This window comes from Hirundo rustica, chromosome 14 (genome assembly GCF_015227805.2).
Source record: "Hirundo rustica isolate bHirRus1 chromosome 14, bHirRus1.pri.v3, whole genome shotgun sequence".
NCBI classification, from domain to species: domain Eukaryota; kingdom Metazoa; phylum Chordata; class Aves; order Passeriformes; family Hirundinidae; genus Hirundo; species Hirundo rustica.
Genome location: NC_053463.1, coordinates 14,748,914 through 14,771,147, shown reverse-complemented (window position 1 = coordinate 14,771,147; position 22,234 = coordinate 14,748,914). Strand labels below are relative to the sequence as shown.

General features: G+C 42.7%; 1 protein-coding gene across 1 annotated transcript in view; it reads right to left on the bottom strand.

The window, feature by feature from the left end:
- Positions 1 to 22,234, bottom strand: part of DOCK2 (dedicator of cytokinesis 2) — a 155,436-nt gene that overhangs the window by 106,054 nt on the left and 27,148 nt on the right. Inside the window, 4 exon segments of the mRNA XM_058422522.1 lie at positions 12,073 to 12,179; positions 12,462 to 12,532; positions 19,592 to 19,700; positions 21,966 to 22,100. Coding sequence (XP_058278505.1) covers positions 12,073 to 12,179; positions 12,462 to 12,532; positions 19,592 to 19,700; positions 21,966 to 22,100 — 422 coding nt within the window.

Genomic DNA, 22,234 nt, shown 5'->3' with positions numbered 1-22,234 from the left:
ACTAATATAAGAAAGATCAATAGATTTTAGTAAGATTTTTTTTTCTGTGTTAATTAGTTTGGTTAATATTAATGCTTTATGTCTATATTTTTAACTGGCTGCTAGATAAAATGAACTTGTTGATAATACAGGAGAACCACTTAATTTTGTAATGCACTTCTAGGACATAATTCATAAATAAAAGAAAAGGAAAAACTAATCAGGTTTTAGAAGGCCCCTACAAGTCAAAATCATCCCATATGAGGATGAACTTCCAAACTATTCTAAAAAGCACATAAAAAAATCAAAGCAACTGAAAAAGATTGGTATTTGTAGCAAGTAGGGCTTGATGTCAGCCTGAGCCTGCAAGTGGACTAAAGTAAACATAAATCTGTAGTCATCTCTTTGTATCTTTGAAAACCAGATAAAACTATTTCACTAGAACATTACATAAAATATTAAATCCTTGCACTATCTTTGGACAAAGAAAAGTTTATTCATCCAGTATATTACTTTCTGATTATAATACTAAGGTATCATTGCACAAGCTTTTTAAGGAAAATCAGCCAAGTACTTGTTTAAACATCAGCAATTCACTGAGCCAGGAAAAGGAGAAAAAAAATTAAGAAAGTTGCAGAAGACTGTAATTGAAAAAGCAGCTAAAGTAAAACTTTGTGGTGTTGTTGACGATTTAGATTCATCACTGGATGCCCCCTCAGCAAGGCTGCAGATGTCAGTGAATCAGGCAGGAGTGACACCAGCCAGAGGGCAGGAATGCTCTGCAGAGGGACCTGGCCAGGCTGGAGGCATGGGCCAAGGCCAGCAGGGTGAGCTGCTGGAGGGGAAGGGCCAGGTCCTGTTCTCCAGGAACCTGGGGTGCTGGCTGACAGCAGCTGGACAGGAGCCAGGTGGCAGCAGGAGCAGGGCAGTGACTGTCCCTGTGCTGGGCAGCACTGGGGTGGCAGCAGGAGCAGGGCAGTGACTGTCCCTGTGCTGGGCAGCACTGGGGTGGCAGCAGGAGCAGGGCGGTGACTGTCCCTGTGCCAGCACTGGGGTGGCAGCAGGAGCAGGGCAGTGACTGTCCCTGTGCTGGGCAGCACTGGGGTGGCAGCAGGAGCAGGACAGTGACTGTCCCTGTGCTGTACAGCACTGGGGTGGCAGCAGGAGCAGGACAGTGACTGTCCCTGTGCTGGGCAGCACTGGGGTGGCAGCAGGAGCAGGGCAGTGACTGTCCCTGTGCTGTACAGCACTGGGGTGGCAGCAGGAGCAGGGCAGTGACTGTCCCTGTGCTGTACAGCACTGGGGTGGCAGCAGGAGCAGGGCAGTGACTGTCCCTGTGCTGTACAGCATTGGGATGGCAGCAGGAGCAGGGCAGTGACTGTCCCTGTGCTGTACAGCACTGGGGTGGCAGCAGGAGCAGGGCAGTGACTGTCCCTGTGCCAGCCTGGGATGGCAGCAGGAGCAGGGCAGTGACTGTCCCTGTGCCAGCACTGGGGTGGCAGCAGGAGCAGGGCAGTGACTGTCCCTGTGCTGTACAGCACTGGGGTGGCAGCAGGAGCAGGGCAGTGACTGTCCCTGTGCTGGGCACTGGGATGGCAGCAGGAGCAGGGCAGTGACTGTCCCTGTGCTGGGCAGCACTGGGGTGGCAGCAGGAGCAGGGCAGTGACTGTCCCTGTGCTGGGCTGCACTGGGGTGGCAGCAGGAGCAGGGCAGTGACTGTCCCTGTGCTGTACAGCACTGGGGTGGCAGCAGGAGCAGGGCAGTGACTGTCCCTGTGCTGGGCTGCACTGGGGTGGCAGCAGGAGCAGGGCAGTGACTGTCCCTGTGCTGTACAGCATTGGGGTGGCAGCAGGAGCAGGGCAGTGACTGTCCCTGTGCCAGCACTGGGGTGGCAGCAGGAGCAGGGCAGTGACTGTCCCTGTGCTGTACAGCATTGGGGTGGCAGCAGGAGCAGGGCAGTGACTGTCCCTGTGCCAGCACTGGGGTGGCAGCAGGAGCAGGGCAGTGACTGTCCCTGTGCTGGGCAGCACTGGGGTGGCAGCAGGAGCAGGGTAGTGACTGTCCCTGTGCTGTACAGCACTGGGATGGCAGCAGGAGCAGGGCAGTGACTGTCCCTGTGCTGTACAGCACTGGGATGGCAGCAGGAGCAGGGCAGTGACTGTCCCTGTGCTGGGCAGCACTGGGGTGGCAGCAGGAGCAGGGCAGTGACTGTCCCTGTGCTGTACAGCACTGGGGTGGCAGCAGGAGCAGGGCAGTGACTGTCCCTGTGCTGGGCAGCACTGGGGTGGCAGCAGGAGCAGGGCAGTGACTGTCCCTGTGCTGGGCAGCACTGGGATGGCAGCAGGAGCAGGGCAGTGACTGTCCCTGTGCTGTACAGCACTGGGATGGCAGCAGGAGCAGGGCAGTGACTGTCCCTGTGCTGTACAGCACTGGGGTGGCAGCAGGAGCAGGGCAGTGACTGTCCCTGTGCCAGCACTGGGGTGGCAGCAGGAGCAGGGCAGTGACTGTCCCTGTGCTGTACAGCATGGGGGTGGCAGCAGGAGCAGGGCAGTGACTGTCCCTGTGCCAGCACTGGGGTGGCAGCAGGAGCAGGGCAGTGACTGTCCCTGTGCTGTACAGCATTGGGGTGGCAGCAGGAGCAGGGCAGTGACTGTCCCTGTGCTGGGCAGCACTGGGATGGCAGCAGGAGCAGGGCAGTGACTGTCCCTGTGCTGGGCAGCACTGGGGTGGCAGCAGGAGCAGGGTAGTGACTGTCCCTGTGCTGTACAGCACTGGGATGGCAGCAGGAGCAGGGCAGTGACTGTCCCTGTGCTGTACAGCACTGGGGTGGCAGCAGGAGCAGGGCAGTGACTGTCCCTGTGCTGTACAGCACTGGGATGGCAGCAGGAGCAGGGCAGTGACTGTCCCTGTGCTGGGCAGCACTGGGGTGGCAGCAGGAGCAGGGCAGTGACTGTCCCTGTGCTGTACAGCACTGGGGTGGCAGCAGGAGCAGGGCAGTGACTGTCCCTGTGCTGTACAGCACTGGGATGGCAGCAGGAGCAGGACAGTGACTGTCCCTGTGCTGGGCAGCACTGGGGTGGCAGCAGGAGCAGGGCAGTGACTGTCCCTGTGCTGTACAGCACTGGGATGGCAGCAGGAGCAGGGCAGTGACTGTCCCTGTGCTGTACAGCACTGGGGTGGCAGCAGGAGCAGGGCAGTGACTGTCCCTGTGCTGTACAGCACTGGGGTGGCAGCAGGAGCAGGGCAGTCACTGTCCCTGTGCTGGGCACTGGGATGGCAGCAGGAGCAGGGCAGTGACTGTCCCTGTGCTGTACAGCACTGGGATGGCAGCAGCAGGAGCAGGGCAGTGACTGTCCCTGTGCTGTACAGCACTGGGATGGCAGCAGGAGCAGGGCAGTGACTGTCCCTGTGCTGGGCTGCACTGGGGTGGCAGCAGGAGCAGGGCAGTGACTGTCCCTGTGCTGTACAGCACTGGGATGGCAGCAGGAGCAGGGCAGTGACTGTCCCTGTGCTGGGCAGCACTGGGGTGGCAGCAGGAGCAGGGCAGTGACTGTCCCTGTGCTGGGCAGCACTGGGGTGGCAGCAGGAGCAGGGCAGTGACTGTCCCTGTGCTGTACAGCACTGGGGTGGCAGCAGGAGCAGGACAGTGACTGTCCCTGTGCTGTACAGCACTGGGGTGGCAGCAGGAGCAGGGCAGTGACTGTCCCTGTGCTGTACAGCACTGGGGTGGCAGCAGGAGCAGGACAGTGACTGTCCCTGTGCTGGGCAGCACTGGGGTGGCAGCAGGAGCAGGGCAGTGACTGTCCCTGTGCTGGGCAGCACTGGGGTGGCAGCAGGAGCAGGGCAGTGACTGTCCCTGTGCTGTACAGCACTGGGGTGGCAGCAGGAGCAGGGCAGTGACTGTCCCTGTGCTGTACAGCACTGGGATGGCAGCAGGAGCAGGGCAGTGACTGTCCCTGTGCCAGCCTGGGATGGCAGCAGGAGCAGGGCAGTGACTGTCCCTGTGCTGGGCACTCTCAGGCCACACCTTGAGGGCTCTGCCCTGTCCTGGGGCCCTCAGAAAGGCACTGAGGGGCTGGAGCGAGGCCAGGGAAGGGAATGGAGCTGGGTAAGTTCAGTCTGATAGAGAGAGGCTGAGGGAACTCAGCCTGGAGAAAAGGAGGCTCAGGAGGGAACTTCTTCCTCTACCTCTCCCGGAGAGGAGGGTGTAGAGAGGATGTTTCTCTCTCGAGTAGCAAGCAACAAGCAGAAGCTGTCTCAGGATTTGTCCAGGCCTGGCACAGGCTGCCCAGGGCACTGACAGAGTCACCATCCCTCGGGAAATCTAAAAGATGTGTGGATGTGGGGACACGGTTTAGTGGCAGACTTGGCAGGGTCAGGTTTACAGCTGGACTCATTCTTAAGGGTCTTTTCCAACCTAAACAAATGTCTAAATCTGTGATGAAGCAATTCACACACTCACACCTCCTTCCATGCCCCAAGAAAGCTCGAGACAGACAAGAGAGAGACAGGGAGGGGGGCAGATGCCTATTTAAATACTATCTGCTTTCTTTTCTGCATGATAAATAACGTAAGAACATTGCCAACAACATCTATTCTCTAATGTTCAAAAGGATGAAAAAGCTCAACTGTTCTGTTTTCATTCTAGCCGCCCCAATCTTTATTTGAACACATGAAACATCAACATACAGTTTGAACATCTTGCATTTTCTTCCTCAAGGTCTGTCAAAAGATTTAGTATTATGCATATTCATCAATCCCAAATTCCAACACACTTGTTGGAGAGGTTCCCTGGCAGCACCTCCCTGAGTAAGGACAAATGGATTCATTGTGGTCCAAGATTAAGCAGTTATGTTTTCTATTTTGGGTTTGGTTGGGTTTTTTAACCCTTCTAGTCACCTTATTCCCTTCAGATGATACCTAATGATCTCTTATGTACCAGGTAAATGAAATTCAAACTCCTAAGTCATTAATGCAATCATGGCATTAAAAAAGACATTTGGGTCTCCTTCAGCAAAAATCACTGATGGGTTTCATTCCTGACTGCCTCATATGTGCAGCCAAAATGGTAATAAAGATTTAACACCACTTTTGTCTCCCTTAGGAAACACTAGTCTTGATTCCCTGGCATGCCTGTAGTCATATCCATCTGTTGGGATGGCTTCATGCCCATTTAAAAACTGGCATGCCAATTTGATAAGGACATAGGTGTCATCTGAGTACAGATTTAGAACAAAGCCTTAAAAATAAAGCCAGCGAACAACATTCTTTCAATGAGGTGAGACTTCTGATGGCAGCCAGTGCTCAATTAAAGCATTATGCTTCTTCACAAAGGACATCTGTTCACAACTGCAACAGTCTTCCTGATAAAAGTCTTCCCTCCTTGTTATTTGCAATTTAACCCTTAGCTTTACCGGAAAGCCCCAAAGTAATGATTTTAAAGTGGTACATTGTTACGCCTAAATTAAAATTTCACAGCTTGGATAAGAGCCGCAGAAAGGAAGGTACCGTAGGTCTCTTACAGATTGCGACAACACTGCAAGATGCAAATTCTCTTTGTCTCCTGGACTCCAACAGGAACATGAAGGAAGGAGAAGGCCAGGGATGCTGTGAGGCCGGCACACAGCCCTGGCAGCTCAGTGCCAGCAGGTGAGGCAGGGCACAGAGCAGGTTCAGCACCCACAGCCCCAGCACACCTCTGAGCCCAGCAGCACCCACACAAGCCTCCACCTGCCAGGTGTGTGTTCAGCTGTCTCCCCTTCTGAGGGGCTGAGGAATGCCAGGCATTCCAGGGCAGCCAGAACTTCCAACGCCGCCCTGCTCGAGCCACGACAGCATTTCCAGCACCTGGGGCCTTTTCAGGCTGGCCGTCATTGCGGTCTGCAGCACATCCTCTCTGGCAGATTGAGATCTCTAAGGTCCCTTCCAACCCAGGCCATCCATAATCCTGTGAATTTTGACAAATTCCAATTCTCACGTTTCCTCATTTCATTTTACTGACACCCAATATCTCTCATTATCAACTGCTTTAGTACACTTTTGATCTCTCTTTTCTATTTGAAGCAAACCATGTTTTACACACACATTTAGAAGTTCATTGTTAAAACTAGTTTACCTAACTGAATTTCCCTCCACATAACAAGGTTTTTTTTAAATGTAACTACAAAAATTCCATAATGGATCAAGTCTAACAAAATGTTATCAGTTGCAATATCAAGCATGTCTCCTACTCGTCCACAAACACAAGTAAAGGCTTTTATCTACATATGTATGCCAACAACTACCTACAGATGTTTAGGCCACACTTATCTATATCAAAACACTGCAGCACAAAAACTGGCAAAAGACAAATATTTGAAATATATGACTTGAAGTGATGTTTTAGAGGTAATGTACTCCTGAAACATCCCCCCCCTCCCGCCCCCAGTAAATAAAAAGCTAAATACAAAATTCAAGACTGAATCTACAGGGTAGACTGGGTTTCTATAGAGAACATTTTTAAAGGAATATATGAACAGTGACTAATTTAAATTTTTTTCCCAGTAGTTAAAAACAGCAGAGGCACATGCATTGACAATCTCAAAGTATTTTAGAAAAGTTGAGAAATTGCGTTGAATACAGGGAAGGGGGGCAGGGGCAAAAATCACATAAAACCCCTACAAAACCCCCAAAATTTAGGCTTAGGAACTCTTGTCAGTAGGAACCAGATTGTAAGATCATAATAGTAAAAATCAATATCTGTAACTTGATCCTGGCCATAATAATTAAACTGAAAGATGCTCAATCAGAAATTACTCCTCCTCCTGCCTTTTTTTTAAGCTCTTTCTTAATCCTGAAGGTAAAAACAGTACACTATACATCAACACAAACTGGCAACAGTATTCAGTTTGTGAAATGAAATTTAGTATTTCACAGGTAAAACTCAGTAATGTACACCAGTGTTAGGAAATCAGTGTGATTATGGGTGTGTGCAAGTACTTCTCTTGTTTAAACAGTAATAGACTAGAAAGAGTTCTTCAGTGAGGAAAAAAAAAAAAATTTGCTACAGTCTCAGCATTTCTTCTGGCATCTGGCAAATTAACCCCTGGTGCTAACATATGTCTCTTGCCGCTGTTCTTCCAAAATCAGCAAGTGGTTTGCATATGCTGAACATGCAGCAGCCGTGTCTGAGTGAGCAGAGCCCGCATTTCCAGCCCAGACACCACCTCCATTCCCACCCTGCCAGGGACCCCCTGTGCCCTCCTTGGAGCTCCTGCTCGTGGGGTCATCGCTGAGCTCTGCTGCAGCACAAACCCCTCACCAGGGCTGGACCGCCAGGGAACACAACATCCAAAGCACCACTATCAAAACACGCACGTTTCATCATGTCTTGAAGCACTTTGTCTTCATTTCACACCAATAAAAACCGGTTCTCCCAAGGCTACTCCTTTACAAGTTACAGCATAATGTCAGTAAATATTCCAGGCCCAGCTTAGAACAAACATCTAGCTCCAATTACTATAAACTACAATAAAAACTCCATGTGATTTATGAACAGCTATATCTTAATTTGTTATTTTCTCAGAAACAGAAAGATGGTGGGGGAATTTTGGCAATAAGTTTCCTAAAAATAAACAAATGGAACAGTAACTCCTGAAAAGTAGTTTTACATAGAAATTAAGCAATACTAACAAAACTTTTTCACCACAGAGAGAGAATAATCCATTACATCCTACTAAACAGAGTGACAGAAGACTGTTTCCTACATCATAAAAGAGATTCCAAAATCCCATTAGGGGTGTTTATTTGAGACAAGGCAACCATTTCTTTCACTTTGATATTTTAAAATAATAAAATCTCAAATAATCTAAAAGCCGAGTGTCAAAAATGAAGCAGATTTCTTCTCCTCTGACCAAAAAGGACGTAAAATTTTCTAAAGACAAAGCTGCATAAAAGTCTGCTCACACACCCTGTTAGAACATTCCTAAATGCTACGGAAAGTGCACAGGCAGTGGAGAGCATCCATCATCCTCCACCCAGCCCCTCGAATACCTGCACCCCCATAACCTCTCCAAGCTGTGTTATAGTTACAGAGTGGAAACAAGAAATCAATGCCTCTACAAAAAACTGGCAATGTAATTTAAAGGCTTCTGAAAGTGCTCTAGTGCTGCAAGGCCTTTGAAGATCAATTACAGCAGAGGTGCACGGGACCATTTCCTATCTGATGAAAGCACTCCATGAGTCTACAGTGAAAATTTTGAATGTCTGGGAATACATAGCAATAAATTCAGTTTACCCTCAAGGTTTCCAACTTCAGGTTCACATGTAACTTATTTAATAAAGGTGAATTTCACTGGCTTTAAAATTTCTTAAAAAAAAAAATCCCATATTTTCACAAATTAGTTTCTTTAGAAAATGCTGTGAATATCAATGGGTCAAAGAATAGCAATGCCAGATATGCAATCCAATTGAATTATAAAGATAATACCTCTGGGAATGGATGTAAATTAAATGAACAACTGTAAGGAACTACCTGCAAAGAGACTAAAGTCTGGAGGAAAAATTGATAACCTGAAACATAAGAAAAATAATAGACTTCGCTCTAATTAGCAGTGTGGTTAGATACATTCCATATTCATGGCAGAAAAAGTACTACCTGTTCTAGATAAATGTGAATTTTAGTTAATGATACTGCTGGCAATCTTACCTTAATTATCATGTTGCATCCTTTTCTGAGATAGCCTACATGTGCTTTCTTTCTTGTAAATGACCTTCCAGCTCATTGAGTGCGGTAATGAATCAGGCAGGATCTACACCCTACACACACTTGGTTCTCTACCCAATTAATTGTAAAATCGATTGTATTTAATGTAGAGCAAAAAAAAAGCACCTTTAGAATTTTCTATTTTAAGCCACAGCAATGTAAATGAAAAAAGATTTGTTTGCTATTTACCATGCACGGTATTCCAACAGCACAGTACAGAAATGTTTTCATGACACTATAACATTATATAATAATATATCTAATAATAATGTAATAATGTTACATTATACATTATATAATAATATAGATACTTAATTGTGTATTGGACTTTTCTCATCTTTCAGTGCCTGCACTTAAACATGATGTGGACTTCCCCCCCTATGGTAATCACAAGGTTAAGGTTGAACCCAAAACGTAAATGCAAATAATCAAAAAATATAATTTAGATAAAATATCACCCTGTAATTATTAAAAGGATGATTTGCTACTGACACGCAAGATGTTTAAATGAATATTTTCTAGTTAGCAAAAGTATTCTCTTGTTAGTGCTATCATAACATTAGTCATGATGTTGCCAAAACAAAATGCCATGACAAAGCTAAAACAAACAGGGTATATTTTAGTTTTATTTTTAAATGACAGCAACTAGATTTCTCTATTTTAGGCAAGTGCTTCTTCAGAGGACTTCTCTTGTTTTAAGCGAATATGTGAAAATAAAAAAAAAAATCAATCCATTTCCCTATACTCCTCTAAAAAGAGCACATCTAAGTGTAATTATATAATTATATACCAAGAATTATTATATTAAATACCACAGTAAGAACATTTTCAGGTAGATCTTGCACATGTAATCCCCAAAAGCACATGAAAAAGCAGCTAATTTTTACATATGACGTATTGGATACACTTTAACTGCCAATTACTGGTGCAGGTTTGGTTCACAACACCCAGATTTACTGGATGCAGGTGAAACAGCAGGGCTGGCAAATTAATCAAAAGTGAGATGCTGCCTTCATGCTCTCAGCTGCTTGGTTCTGCTGTCAAGTGTCTGATGTTAGCAAAAAATAGAGGAGAGCTTTTGGGAATACATTTTTTTAATCTACAAATTTAAGACTAAATGAATCCACTAACTACCTGTCGGGGAAAAATTAAAATGTATTAATTATCTGGTCAGCACTATGCAAAACCCACCATTTATTGGTTTTATAAAAGGTCCCCAGAATTAGAAATCCTCCTAGCAAAATTTCTTATGCATTATTACCTAAAAAATACAGACGCAGAGACCATGTCCTCTTTTCAGAATTCACAATGCATCCTGAAATAGACATATCCTGTGATAGACCAGCTATTTATTTCAAGACATCAGACAAGCTGCATTTACAAGCAGCCAGCAATCTATTATTATTATTATTTATCTGCAAGTAGTAAAAGCTTTACAGAGTATTTTGCATTAACAGATCTCAGCTAAAGGAAAGGCCTGTTGAACAGAGGGAGCAAGCACCACACTAAGCAGACTATCATGAAAGCTTCTTGGGAATCCAAACCCCACTTTTTTCTCTTCTGGAAGATACAGAGGGATGGAAGAAAGGAGCGGTAGGATGCACACTAGTGAATAGAACTGTGAAGCACACAGTTATTGTATGCTCAATTTTCCTTCTGAATCTTTATTAGGGTTTAGTCCTCATTACACAAGCCTGGGATCTGCTGTCCTGACCATCACTCCTATCTGTGAACCAATAACAATTGTACTTCAGTGAGACAAGCTACTTCAAAGAAAAACTATTGACTCAAAAAGAAGTTTATCGCTTACACCTAATTTCTCATTATTAAAAACAGGGTAACTGACTGAACTCTAGCAAGACTGAGAGTTCAAGAGAGTGCCTTATTTATACCCAAGAGAGGTATTTATACCTTGTGAGAGGATATTTCCCCTTCTGGTCTAAATTCTGCTCACCATAAGCACCACAGATAAAATTAAGTCACTTCTGATTTTAGAAGCAGCAGCAGTAAAGGCAGCTCATACTGCAATGATGTATCAGACTCTGCTTGTAAAACAGAAACACAGTCAATTACCAGAGCAAACTGTGAATGCAGGACTAGAGCTGTTGGAAAATTAATTAGGATCTGCTCCTAATAGTTTGAATTAGTGTCTGGAGATACCAAAGCTGCAGCCACTTGTGTTTCACCAACTCAAAGCAAATGTGAATTTACGTATAGTTAAAAAAATCACAGCTGTTGACCATGAAACTATTAACATAAAAATAGGTGAAAATATTACTTAATTTAATCTAAACAATAAAACCACCTACATTCTTTTCTTGACTTCTTTTTCCAGGAAATCAACAATGGTCTTAAAATACAACAGACACAGCTAGTTATTGTTAAAGCTTACAATATACAATTCAGTCTCAATGGAATACAACACAGGTCTGAAAATAAGGTGTAATTTTTATCTGTCCTGGCTAGTTAGGACTGCATCACTCTCCTGGCAACTCAGAATGAGGTGAGCAAAGCAATTCTCTCTCAATTTACTCACACACAGCACTACTTGCAATGCACTGTGGTATTGTCAAGTTCCTGGAATCATAATCTCTAAGTTGTCAGAAACTGGAACTCGTCTGAGTAGTCTGTGTGCCTTTCAGGTTCTGAAGGTTATCTACACAGCAAAAAAGGTGAGAGGCAGAAGCAACCATCCCATTCACAAGAGAGGAGTCAGAACACTTGATACTGAGGGGAAACTAATCATGTAAAACTTGGCGGCTCTGATAGGATTCCTTCAGCAAAAACTCACTTCTTGTGATAATATGAAGGGAAACCGAGCAGAATGGTGATAAAGGCATTTCAGTATCATTAACACTCCTGAGAGTTGAGGAAGACACTAAGTTCTGACAGAGGTTGAGAAGCATCATAATTCCTGTCAGTGGAAATGCTGCATTGCAGCTGAGTATACCACAGCATAATCAGATTTTTTTTTTTTTCCTCTTCTCAGGCAGAAGCCTTATATAACATCTGTGTTCACAAGGTTTCACTTCATGTTCCCGTTCCATTATAGACCTTAAAATGGGTTGAAAGGATATACAGCTCACCCACCTAACCACTAAACAATAAGAAAACCACACAAAACTGTTCCTCTGAGCCTCACCTGTTCCTTGCTCTAGGCCAGCAATCACACTTTGCACAGCTCCTGCCATGCTGTGGAAAGAGATGAATCCCCTCCAGAGCTCAGGCTTCTGGCATTCACACTCTTTCAGTATTAGTTTCACACAATTTCGAATGCGAATTGCACAACACCTAAGTCACTGAAAACTTTTACGCATTTGTTTGAAGCCTTCGAGGCGTTTTGTATTTACCTTGTTTTTTAAAAAGGTTGCTGCGTACGATTTCCTTCATGGACTGCACTTTCTGCTTCTGTAGCTTCACTGGTGGAATGCAAGTGAAAAATTCATACAGTAGTTGGCTGCATGAAAAGGAAAAATGTCATAAATACCACACAGATTAATTCACCAGGTGTTAATAAGGACAAAGAGAAAGAATAAAAGATCACATATTTCTAAACATTTATCACTTTTTAAAACTTACATTTATTTATATATCACAAATATTGACAGGAGACCAATAACAAACCTATCTAGGGACCCACCACTGTCTTGATCAGTAGGAATGGGTGTAGTTTTGAGGACTTAAACTGATCTACAGGAATGAATTGCTGACAACTGGGAAACGTTCAAGAGTGACTCACCTCAGTAACTTGGCATCAAAAACCATTTCAACATCATGAAGAACTGACGGTATGTACTTCAAGGCAGCAACCTGCATTGGCAGACAGATGACATTAATCCTGTGTGTTTATACACGTACATGAACAACACAGAGCACACCACTGAGACACAGATGCACAAAACAAACTGATAAACTCGGGCTTCTTTCCCCAGACTGAAATTTTACATCACATTTGAATAAACTTCATCACAGAGTTGCATACGCTGAGGATTTGCAGAGGAACTTAACTACCATAGCTCCAAGTGGATCTGACTCTCTTTACCAACCAGTGGAAGGGTCCAGGTTTTGTAGATTATCTCCTTGCAGACCACTGAAAGTGTCATTATGATGCAAATGATTAAAGCAAGCACTGACGAAGGCAGGAGCTGTATCAATTCCATCCCAGAAATGTGCCATGCAGGAGGCAGAGGTCAGGGTGGCAGTCACCCGCCCACCCCATGTCACCCTTTCTGGAAGAGCTGAAAAGGGGTGCCATGTCCCCAGCCAGCCATCTGCAGCCAAGCTGTGGCATGGTTTATCTCCTCCTATCAATTCCTGAAGTATGTTTTGACAGCATAGTAGGATAATCAAACCTTACCCTGACAAGGCTAAGAGACAAGTTACTATCCTTATGTGGACGAGAAAACTTCAGCAGGCAATTTCAGGCTCAAAATCACCACTAAAACTTCAGGCTAATATGCATAAAACCTAACTTCAGTTCACTGTGCAGCTTTGGGGTATAAATTCCTACTAACATTTTGCTAAAAACTGAATTACAGTGATGTGAGGTTTTCTATTACTGATCTCTCCGACAGAAGCCTATCTAGGTTCAGTATTTCTCTTACCTGTACACAGCAAGCTCCTTGTTAAAAACTTAGGCTCTTTCTTGAGAGTAGGGGGCTTAGAAAGAAGACAATCAGAGCACAGCTTTCTTTTGCTCTCTTTTAGACCTTTTAAACACAATAAAGCTATAATTTTTTTTGCATGAGCTTTCACTGCAGTAGCCAATTAAAAAAAAAAAAAAAAAAAAACCAACAAAAAAACACAAACAAAAAAACCCCTAATTATGTCTGGATTGAAAAAGAGAGCTTAGTCTGCAGCACGGGTGAATGCAATATTTCAGAGACTCTCTGCTGTCTTATGATACCTTCAGATAAAGTCATTCTCCTGCAGATCTCATCCCACACTCATACACAAACCTAGAAAGGTCAAAGGAGTGTTTAAAAGCTGTTGCAATTTCAACAAAGAGATTGTATCTTCTCTGGATCTTGAGAAGTCCCTGGGCTATTTACAGCGCCCATACAAACACCTGTGCTGGGCTGGAAACTGCCTCCAGCTGTAATTCAGACACGGGCTGCTGCTCCACGCTTTTCAAGCAACAGATGAAGAGACTGCACAGCAGCATCTGAATTTCATTTTACAACAATTCACAGGTACTGTGAAAGATGTTTGATGAAAAATAGAGCCAGCAGTGGCCACTAAATATTTCAAGCACTCCACTGTCACCTGGACTATTGTGCTGTCTGACTTTCACACATCCCTGTTCTACACTTGCACAGGAGGGAAGTGGGAAGCACGGAGCTGCAGCCTCTCTGCAGTTCCACAGTTCCAGCTGAAGTACAATAATGAGTATATCCCCTGCACTATTTTAGACTCCCAAGTTTCATTTGCAATAATTGCTTCAAATGATGCACTATGGACACAACTGAGCACTGTCCTTAATGAAGTCATAAAAATCTCCTAGTCAGCAGTACAAGATGTTCTGCATTCTTCAGACCTTAAGAGATTAGTTTTTTAAGCAGGATACAGATAAACCCACAGCACTGCAGAAAATTATTTCTTACATATACAATGTACAGTTAAATTTATTTTAACCTTTACTCCTGACCAAGCTTATTTTTAGCTGCCCTCTTTTTGCAGTATTACATTATACATATTCATGAAATTCGAGTACCCATGGGATGAAAAGTACATTCGAAGAAGTCACTGGTGCTCTGTTTCTTAATCTAATTTTACTTGCCATCCAGGCAACTTTAAGAAGTTACTGTGCCATCCCCCTTTGTGCACCCCAAGCAAAGCATCACCATCAGTGCCTTTCTAGGTTAATTCCCTCATAAGAAAACTGTACAGACATGCATAAAGTCCTTAGTATCTACTGTTACAGCAGCGTGGGTCAAAATTGCATGGAGAAGAATGAGAGAAAGGCAGCAGCTTCATATTCCATCACTTTTCATATTTTTCAGTGCCACAGACAATTTCTTTCTCCTGTTTCAACGACCTTGAGAGCGTGTCACCTAAGGTTTCTGGAAGCACGCGCAGCACGGGGAGTTGTGCTTTCTCAAATCAGTGCCTAGGAGCGAGCTGGGGAGAGCTGACATTTGCAGCAGACATCTGTAGGTCAAACGTGGTGTGTCAGCTGGGGAGCAGAACAGCTGGAAAAGGAGCAGGGGCTTGATTTGTAAATTAAGGTCGAGAGCACAAGCTGGTCAATGAAAGGGCACACTCATAGAGTACAAGCCAATAGTCAACAGTAGGAGGATCCTAAAAGAACATATAATCTGAAATTTAAAAATCATTAATTCAATTTTATTCCCCAGAAATAGAGGGTGATTTAAACAGGCTCAAAACACATCCACTAAAAATGATGGTTTTGACCTGAGTGTTCAGACAAAGGATAGAAGGTATTGATACCTCCCCTGTTCCCCCTCACCCCCAAGCCTCGCTTCACCAAACTCTTTGCCGTTTCTGGAAATTGATTTCCAGGTTTCCAGATTTCAAGGATTCTCTCCCCCAAACGTACAGACTTCATGAAAAAAACCTCTCTAAAATCTACAAAAGTCACCAGTAATGGCTACAGAAGAGCAACTGATAAACGCAACAAAGCTGTAACATCATCCCTTCTAAAAGAAATTTTAAAAAGTCTAGTGCCTAGAAAGCCCTACCACTGTAAAAACAGTGTAAGTTCTGAACTAATTGTTTTAAATAATTACAAGTGCAATCTGTAAAAAACTGTTAAAAGGAGGAATCCCTACACTACAGCTGCACATTGATTCTGTACTGGTAAAATTAAACCTCTCCAAGCACCAGCCTTACAAAGCACCATGCCAGGATCTGCACCCAGGCCACTCTGCAGCTCACATGGTTGCTCTTAAACATCAGCACAGTATGGATATTGAAAATATAATCCTAATTGTAGTTTAATTACTTCATGCAATGCTGAAGTTGAGAAGCATTCTGTCTGCATCTTTAAACAAAAACCAGAACTTGACCAACTCCAGAAGTGTTTTGATTAGTTTTAAAGGTTATTGTGGATTAATATGCACATTTCCAGTTTGCCAACAAGAAATTAATAATTCAGTCTTCAGCTGTTCAAAGCTTATATGAAGAGTACTACAAAACAGAACCAGATATCTGCCCTTCCCAAAGCTTAGGCACCAAGATAAGTCCTCAATCCACTTCAGTCAGCTTTACAACAAGTACTGAAAAGAGATTTTTTACTTTTTGTAAATGTATACAGCATTTAACAGATCAGGAAATAAGATTTCACTCAGTAGATAAAGTTAAATGGAAACAATAAAGTGCTTCTGGCACAGATGAGGCTGTTCCATATAACACATAATTTTATAAAAAATCCTCTCCTGAGTGAATTAATTTTCAACGCAAGCCTGAGTGTGATACTATCAGTAAAAATGACTGGGAAACAACTACTGGCTAAAATACGAAATTCCAAATTAAAAAAAAAATAAAAAAAAATAGCAGAAACCAAGAAACTTCAGGTCTCAAAATAATTCTTTAAATCATCTACAGTTAAACCCAATAGGCATTTGGACAACCAAGGATGAAATAAGAGTTAAAAATTCACATTCAAAGGTTTTGCAAACTAGTCCAAGTTTCAATATCCTGAGAAACCCAATTAGTTTAACTTTCTTTGGGGCTCCTAAAAACTTTCTTCTCTGATATCTTCAGACCATAATCTACTTGAACACATTCAACTGATCCTTCCAATCTATGTTCCACTTATCAATGATAATTCCAAGTGTGACAGATTTAAGACCCTTTTAATATTCTGATTATTCCTGTATTTTTCCAACTGACTCTCTGAACTTCACTCTCTGGGTACACAAACTGTAACATCTATGGAGTCCTGTGTGTCTGTAGAATCACTGAATAACCACCTGTCCCTTACTCTGCAAAGTTAATTTGTACTACTACAACATCCATCATTGTCATCTCAAATCCCCCAAGGGAAATCAGTGTTGGATTTAGGCAGAAGCAGATTTATGAATTTCTTTCTACTATTTTCTCCTCCCTCTCAGCAGAAATTATCTCCGTTTTCTGGCCTGCATCCACCCACCAGAGCAGGAGTCTCAAGTGTCAGCACTGAGGTCTCCTCCAAACAGGCACAGAAATACTGTCCCTTGTGAAAGCAGTGGCTGTCTAGGGAGTTCATGATGAAGTGGGAGGGAGTGTTAATTTTATATTTTTTGCCCCCATTAAACTTATTTCCAGCATCCAGCACTAAACTACAGCTGGACACTGCTCATTCCATGCCTCTCTTTTCAGCATTTTGTAACTTCAATGCAGTAGTTTTTATTTACTGTATGTAAAGCAGTCTCTTTGTAGGCTTCTCTCAGAGACACAGGTGTCACTAGTATTTGGAACAAGAGCAAAGATAAGATATAAACCAGTATTTCACATCTGCCATAAAAGGCTCCTGCTGAAAAGAAAATTTTCACTACCTTATGCAGATTTAGAGACCCAAAAGCCCACTAGTACTTCAGAGTTATGGTTAAATAGGACTCATTTTGCACAACTGATGGCACTCATTAAAAATCAAAAATTTTGATTTTCAACATGGTATTGATCAAAGCATAACTGTTTAATAACTGGTCTGTTTATGAAGCACACTAATGTGTTCTTTAAAATTAGTGTAGATTTCCTTCCTTTAGTCCTTCTCAGAAATGCTCTGTTCTGTCTCCAAGGTTCTGCTGTTTCTGAGGAACATCAGCAAAGACACCTTGCATGTTTGTTAAACAGGTCCAGCATTAGGAAATGGCATTAAACATGGAAATATGGAAATGAGGGTAGGCACAGTCACACTCCTCAACCCATGCAATGCCTCAGTGCCACTGGCACTACAACCTGCTCTGAAACACTCCCAGTGGCCTTCCAGAGGCACCACTGCCCCTTGCACACCCAGCAAATGTTAAGGAAGAAAAGCTTTTCTACAAGCCTTTCTTGTCACTCTCAAGAAGCTGCCCTGCTCATCAGAGGAGACTGTCTTGGGTTGCAATGCAAGAAGTAACCAACAGTATGGGTTCTATTGCTATCTGTTGAAACCGGCTGGGGAGGGGTTTTCTTTATCTCTTCCATGACCCATCCTCCCTCCAGGGGATCTCTGCTGTTCATGGGCCATCCGGGCTCACTGCATGACTGATGCAATTCCATCATCCCATTGGGAGATGCTCCACCCAGGGGAGGAGCCCGGCATTCCCACCTGGATAAAACCTGGGACTCAGAACACCACGAAAGCCTGTTTGCACTGGATTGCCAGAGGAAAACCAGACACATCTCACCAGCACTGGATCTCCAGGGGGAAACTCCACCCTTCTTCAGGATCGTTGCTCCAACAGAACCACGTCTGTCCCTGCAGGAGGACTTGATTGGGCTGCTCCCAACACCCTGAGGAACAGGGTGTCAGGTTGTGTTCTGACTCTGCCAGTGTTTTCTTTTTTTGTTTGTTTTCTTTTTTGTACTACTATGTTTTTATTTTTAATGTTCCTGGTAAAGAGCTGTTATTCCTATTGCCATATTTTTGCACGAAAGCCCCTTAATTTCAAAATTATAATAATTCAGATGGAGGGAGTTTACGTTCTCCATTCCAAGGGAGGCTCCAGCTTTCCCTGGCAGACACCTGTCTTTCCAAACCAAGACAGAAACACAGATGGACAATCCCACACAGCCCCTTTGAGATCAGGCAAGGCAGAATGCAGTGAATGTGACACTCTTCCCAAGGAGCATCAAATCCTCCAAGACCTCTTAATTAGTACAAGCACCATAAGAGCAAACATTATTACATAAACTCTTTCAGTATTACTTTAAAGATGCTTTTTTTATTTTTTTTTTTTTTTCTTCAGAAACTTCTCCTGCTTCTGATGCAGTATTCAAATGCATTAACCAATCCTAGGAAGGCTTCTACAGAATTATCAAGTAACAGAGTATCTGGCTGATTTTTAAATGCATTTAGAATATTACTGTAACCATGGTATTATACAATTAACTTGGTATTTACTGTCTCAGCTCTTTTGCAGTTGCACATGAAACACTCCATGCAAAGTGTCAGTTGATACAAATCTCAAGATCAGCCACAAGAGATTTTATTCAACACAGGCTTTTTCATGGGCTTCCACTTCTAATCTAAGTCAAATCAAAACACAAAACCAAAGGAAAATTCAAGCCCAATGAATACAATGAGTTTTCAATAAAGAACGTATGAAGCATCAATATTGCAGCCATCTAATGAATCTTCTACATTTTACTCTACAGGAAATCTTGATATTTTTTCATCTTAATACACAACTGCAAATTATTTTATATTGATGTAAATAGCTCCTTGTTTCCTAGTTTTCTCTAAAACATTAGATTATGAAGTGTCAGAATAACGGAGAATGTCACAAATGGTAAACCCTGCTTCTATTTTCAGTTTAAACAATGTAACTCCCCAAAACTGAGACAATAATGTTTATTTTCCCAACTAAGATGGTGGAACCCCTCCAGCATTATCTGAAGAAACTCAAGAATTAAATATTCAGGTCCCACTGGAGGCTTCATGTCATGAGATTGCTTGAAACATTCCAACATCTGTGTCTTGGTTCTTTCCTTGACTACGTTCACAGATTTTCAGACCATGTATCTTGTCCTGACCTTTTCAAGCTAAGCTCCAAATTTATCAGACAACCTGTTCTTCCAGTAGAGGGGAATTACAAAAGAGACATATTGGACAAATTTCCTGAGTGTCTTTTCCTCAATTTAAAAAGAACGAAAATAAAAAGCCCATGTACAAAAGCCATGCAGAAAACCAAATCCAACTGATTTCCAACACACACCAACCTGCAACAAAATGGCAGTTTTATGCTGGCTTTTCATCAGGTTGTTGATGGATTCAAAGAGTCTCCTCATTGATTCTTCAAATTCTGTTTGTTCTTTGCCTTCATATAATCTGTTGAGAGATGAATTAGTTTTCCTTTCAGAATCAGAAAGTTTCATTCTCCCAAATGCAACAGATTTAACATTAAATATACATTTCAGAAGTTGATCCAATATTACTGTACATAGATATTTCCCCAATGGGTTATAACTGCTATTCTGTGTATCGTGTGGGAATTCTTCAGTTCGAACACTACAATAACCACTCTCAATTGTTTTAAAAGCCTCTAAAGCATGACACCTCTCAGATTGGAGCTTATAGAAATCATTTTACTTTCAAAGTAACTTATATGCAAAAAAAAAAAAAAAGTTGTTTTTTTTCCTCCCCACTACAACTGAGCTACTCTAGGATATTTTTCACAAATTATGACAATTTCTGTCTTCTGCTGCTGCTGCCACTTTTTCCAAGAGGTATTTTTACTGGCCCCATTAACCAGTCTGCTTTTTGACAGAAGTCTCTATTTGACACTTAAAAGTGCATTTAAATTGAGCTCACTCCATTTTTTCTCTATTCCCTGTCCTAAAATTTGAATCTCTCAGATTACCTCTCCTGTATTGTTCATACTGGCTCTTAGTACTAAACGCTGCCTACATAAACAGTAAAAACACTGGTGACATGTGAAATTAGTTCTGAAATTAGTGAAACAGCTGTCAAGAGTTAAAGAAAAACAAGCTAAGAAAAAAGCCAAGATGACAAGAGAATCCTGAAATGCGAGTAGAACACTGTGAGCTAAGTGCTGCCTCTTCTGCTTCATCAGAAGAGAAAAATCTCTTTTTAAAGTTATGTATTGCAGTGTCAATTGCTTTTCTTTTCAATTTGAAATGTAAGGCTGCCTACAATAATAATAATTTTCCAATGAAATTAGAGTTTCAGACCTCTAGTTAAGTAGTAGATATGTGTAGGTAATCACCTGAATATGCAACACGCTGCAATAACCTACTTTATGACAGATTGTCCAATTAACAATTTTAGCTGCAAGATAACAGGAAGGATTAAAATGAGGACCAAAGTTCTCCCTGAAACCAACCCCTTCTGCTTTTTGACCTCCATTCAGACAAGAAATTTTCCATAAACCTCTACACAGTGCTTTCTTCCCAAAAACTCTAATATTCCCTTCTGCCATGACACCTGTGATAAAAATATAAGAAAAATTGTATTCTGTTCTCCTGAGCACCATCCCCTTCTTTATACAACTTTACACCTTCTTTACCTGTATCCATCTATAAATAGTAAGTTCCTAGAGACAATAATATTTCCAAGGTGCTATCCAGAGCAGCAAATTCCTTCTGAATCTATAACTTCAACCAAAACAACATAATCCAGCAAGTAAACTTAATTTTAAAGAACTATAAATCTACATGGGGTTTTTTTGGTTTTGTTTTTTTTTTTAATGGACAGTAGACTACCAGAGAAAAATTGTATTAGAGCTCCCACTGAGCATAAGACAGATAGAACAGAACGCTTTCCTGTTCTGGTGAATGCCAGCCACAAACACAACACCCAACTGCTCACTCTCCCTGCAGGTCTGACCTCTGCTCCTGCAATCCTTCAGCCTCGGAGCAAAGGGAAATAAGAATGAGCTCTAGGGGGAAACCAGCTCAGGGTAAATGGAGAAAGGTGAAGCAGAAAAGAATTGAAGGAATGGGTCTGTGGTATATGAGGAGAGTACAGTTACCCGTGTGTAATTTTTCTCCTTCCACTTTTCATTTCCTTTGTTCTTCCCTCCTCCTTTTCCCCATAACATGGATACCACTTGTAAATTCTACACCCCTGACTGTCTGAGCTAACACATCCAGCCCACTGAGTCTTCCCTATAAATTCCTGAAGAGGAGGTCCAAAACTCTAAATTCAGAGTGACCATGGTTACTGCAATGACACTGCTCTGTGCACACTCCGAGGGGCTGGACACGGTGTTCTAAAGGACACGGTGTTCTCAAGGACACGGCTCCAGCCATCTGTTGGGACGTTTGGCCATCTCCTGGTCTTAGGCCAAGCCACCTGACACAAAGAAAAATCACCCTTTGAAACCTGCTGCTATTACCAAATCCATCTCTGGAACTTACACTGACATTCAGAAAGCAGATTTTTGGATCTACAAAAATACAGAACATATCTCAGCTATGTCTGTATTTTAGAGCAGTTGCCAGTTTTTATGTTTTATTTGTAAAAATAATAAAAAAACCACGTCTGTTCTAGAACAAGCTTTTTTTACTTCTGAGGTCTCCTTCTATGTCTGATATTAGACAGCTAATTAAATTGCAATATCTGAGTACTTACTGGGAAAATAATGTCCTTGATCTAACAATGAACTTGAAAACATATTCCAGTGCTTTCAGAGTCCTGAGGATAGGTTCACATTGCTCCCCTCGGCTGGAAGTATCCAAGTATGTCTTCAGAACACTCATTAATTTCCTGACGTTTAAAAACATTTTAAAAAATATTTTTATTATTATTTTTTAATTACCTCCTTTAGCTTCTTTGGCAACTCTAAATATATGCTCATGCTTAGTCAAGCACATACAAGAGAACAGACTGTGTATATTTCT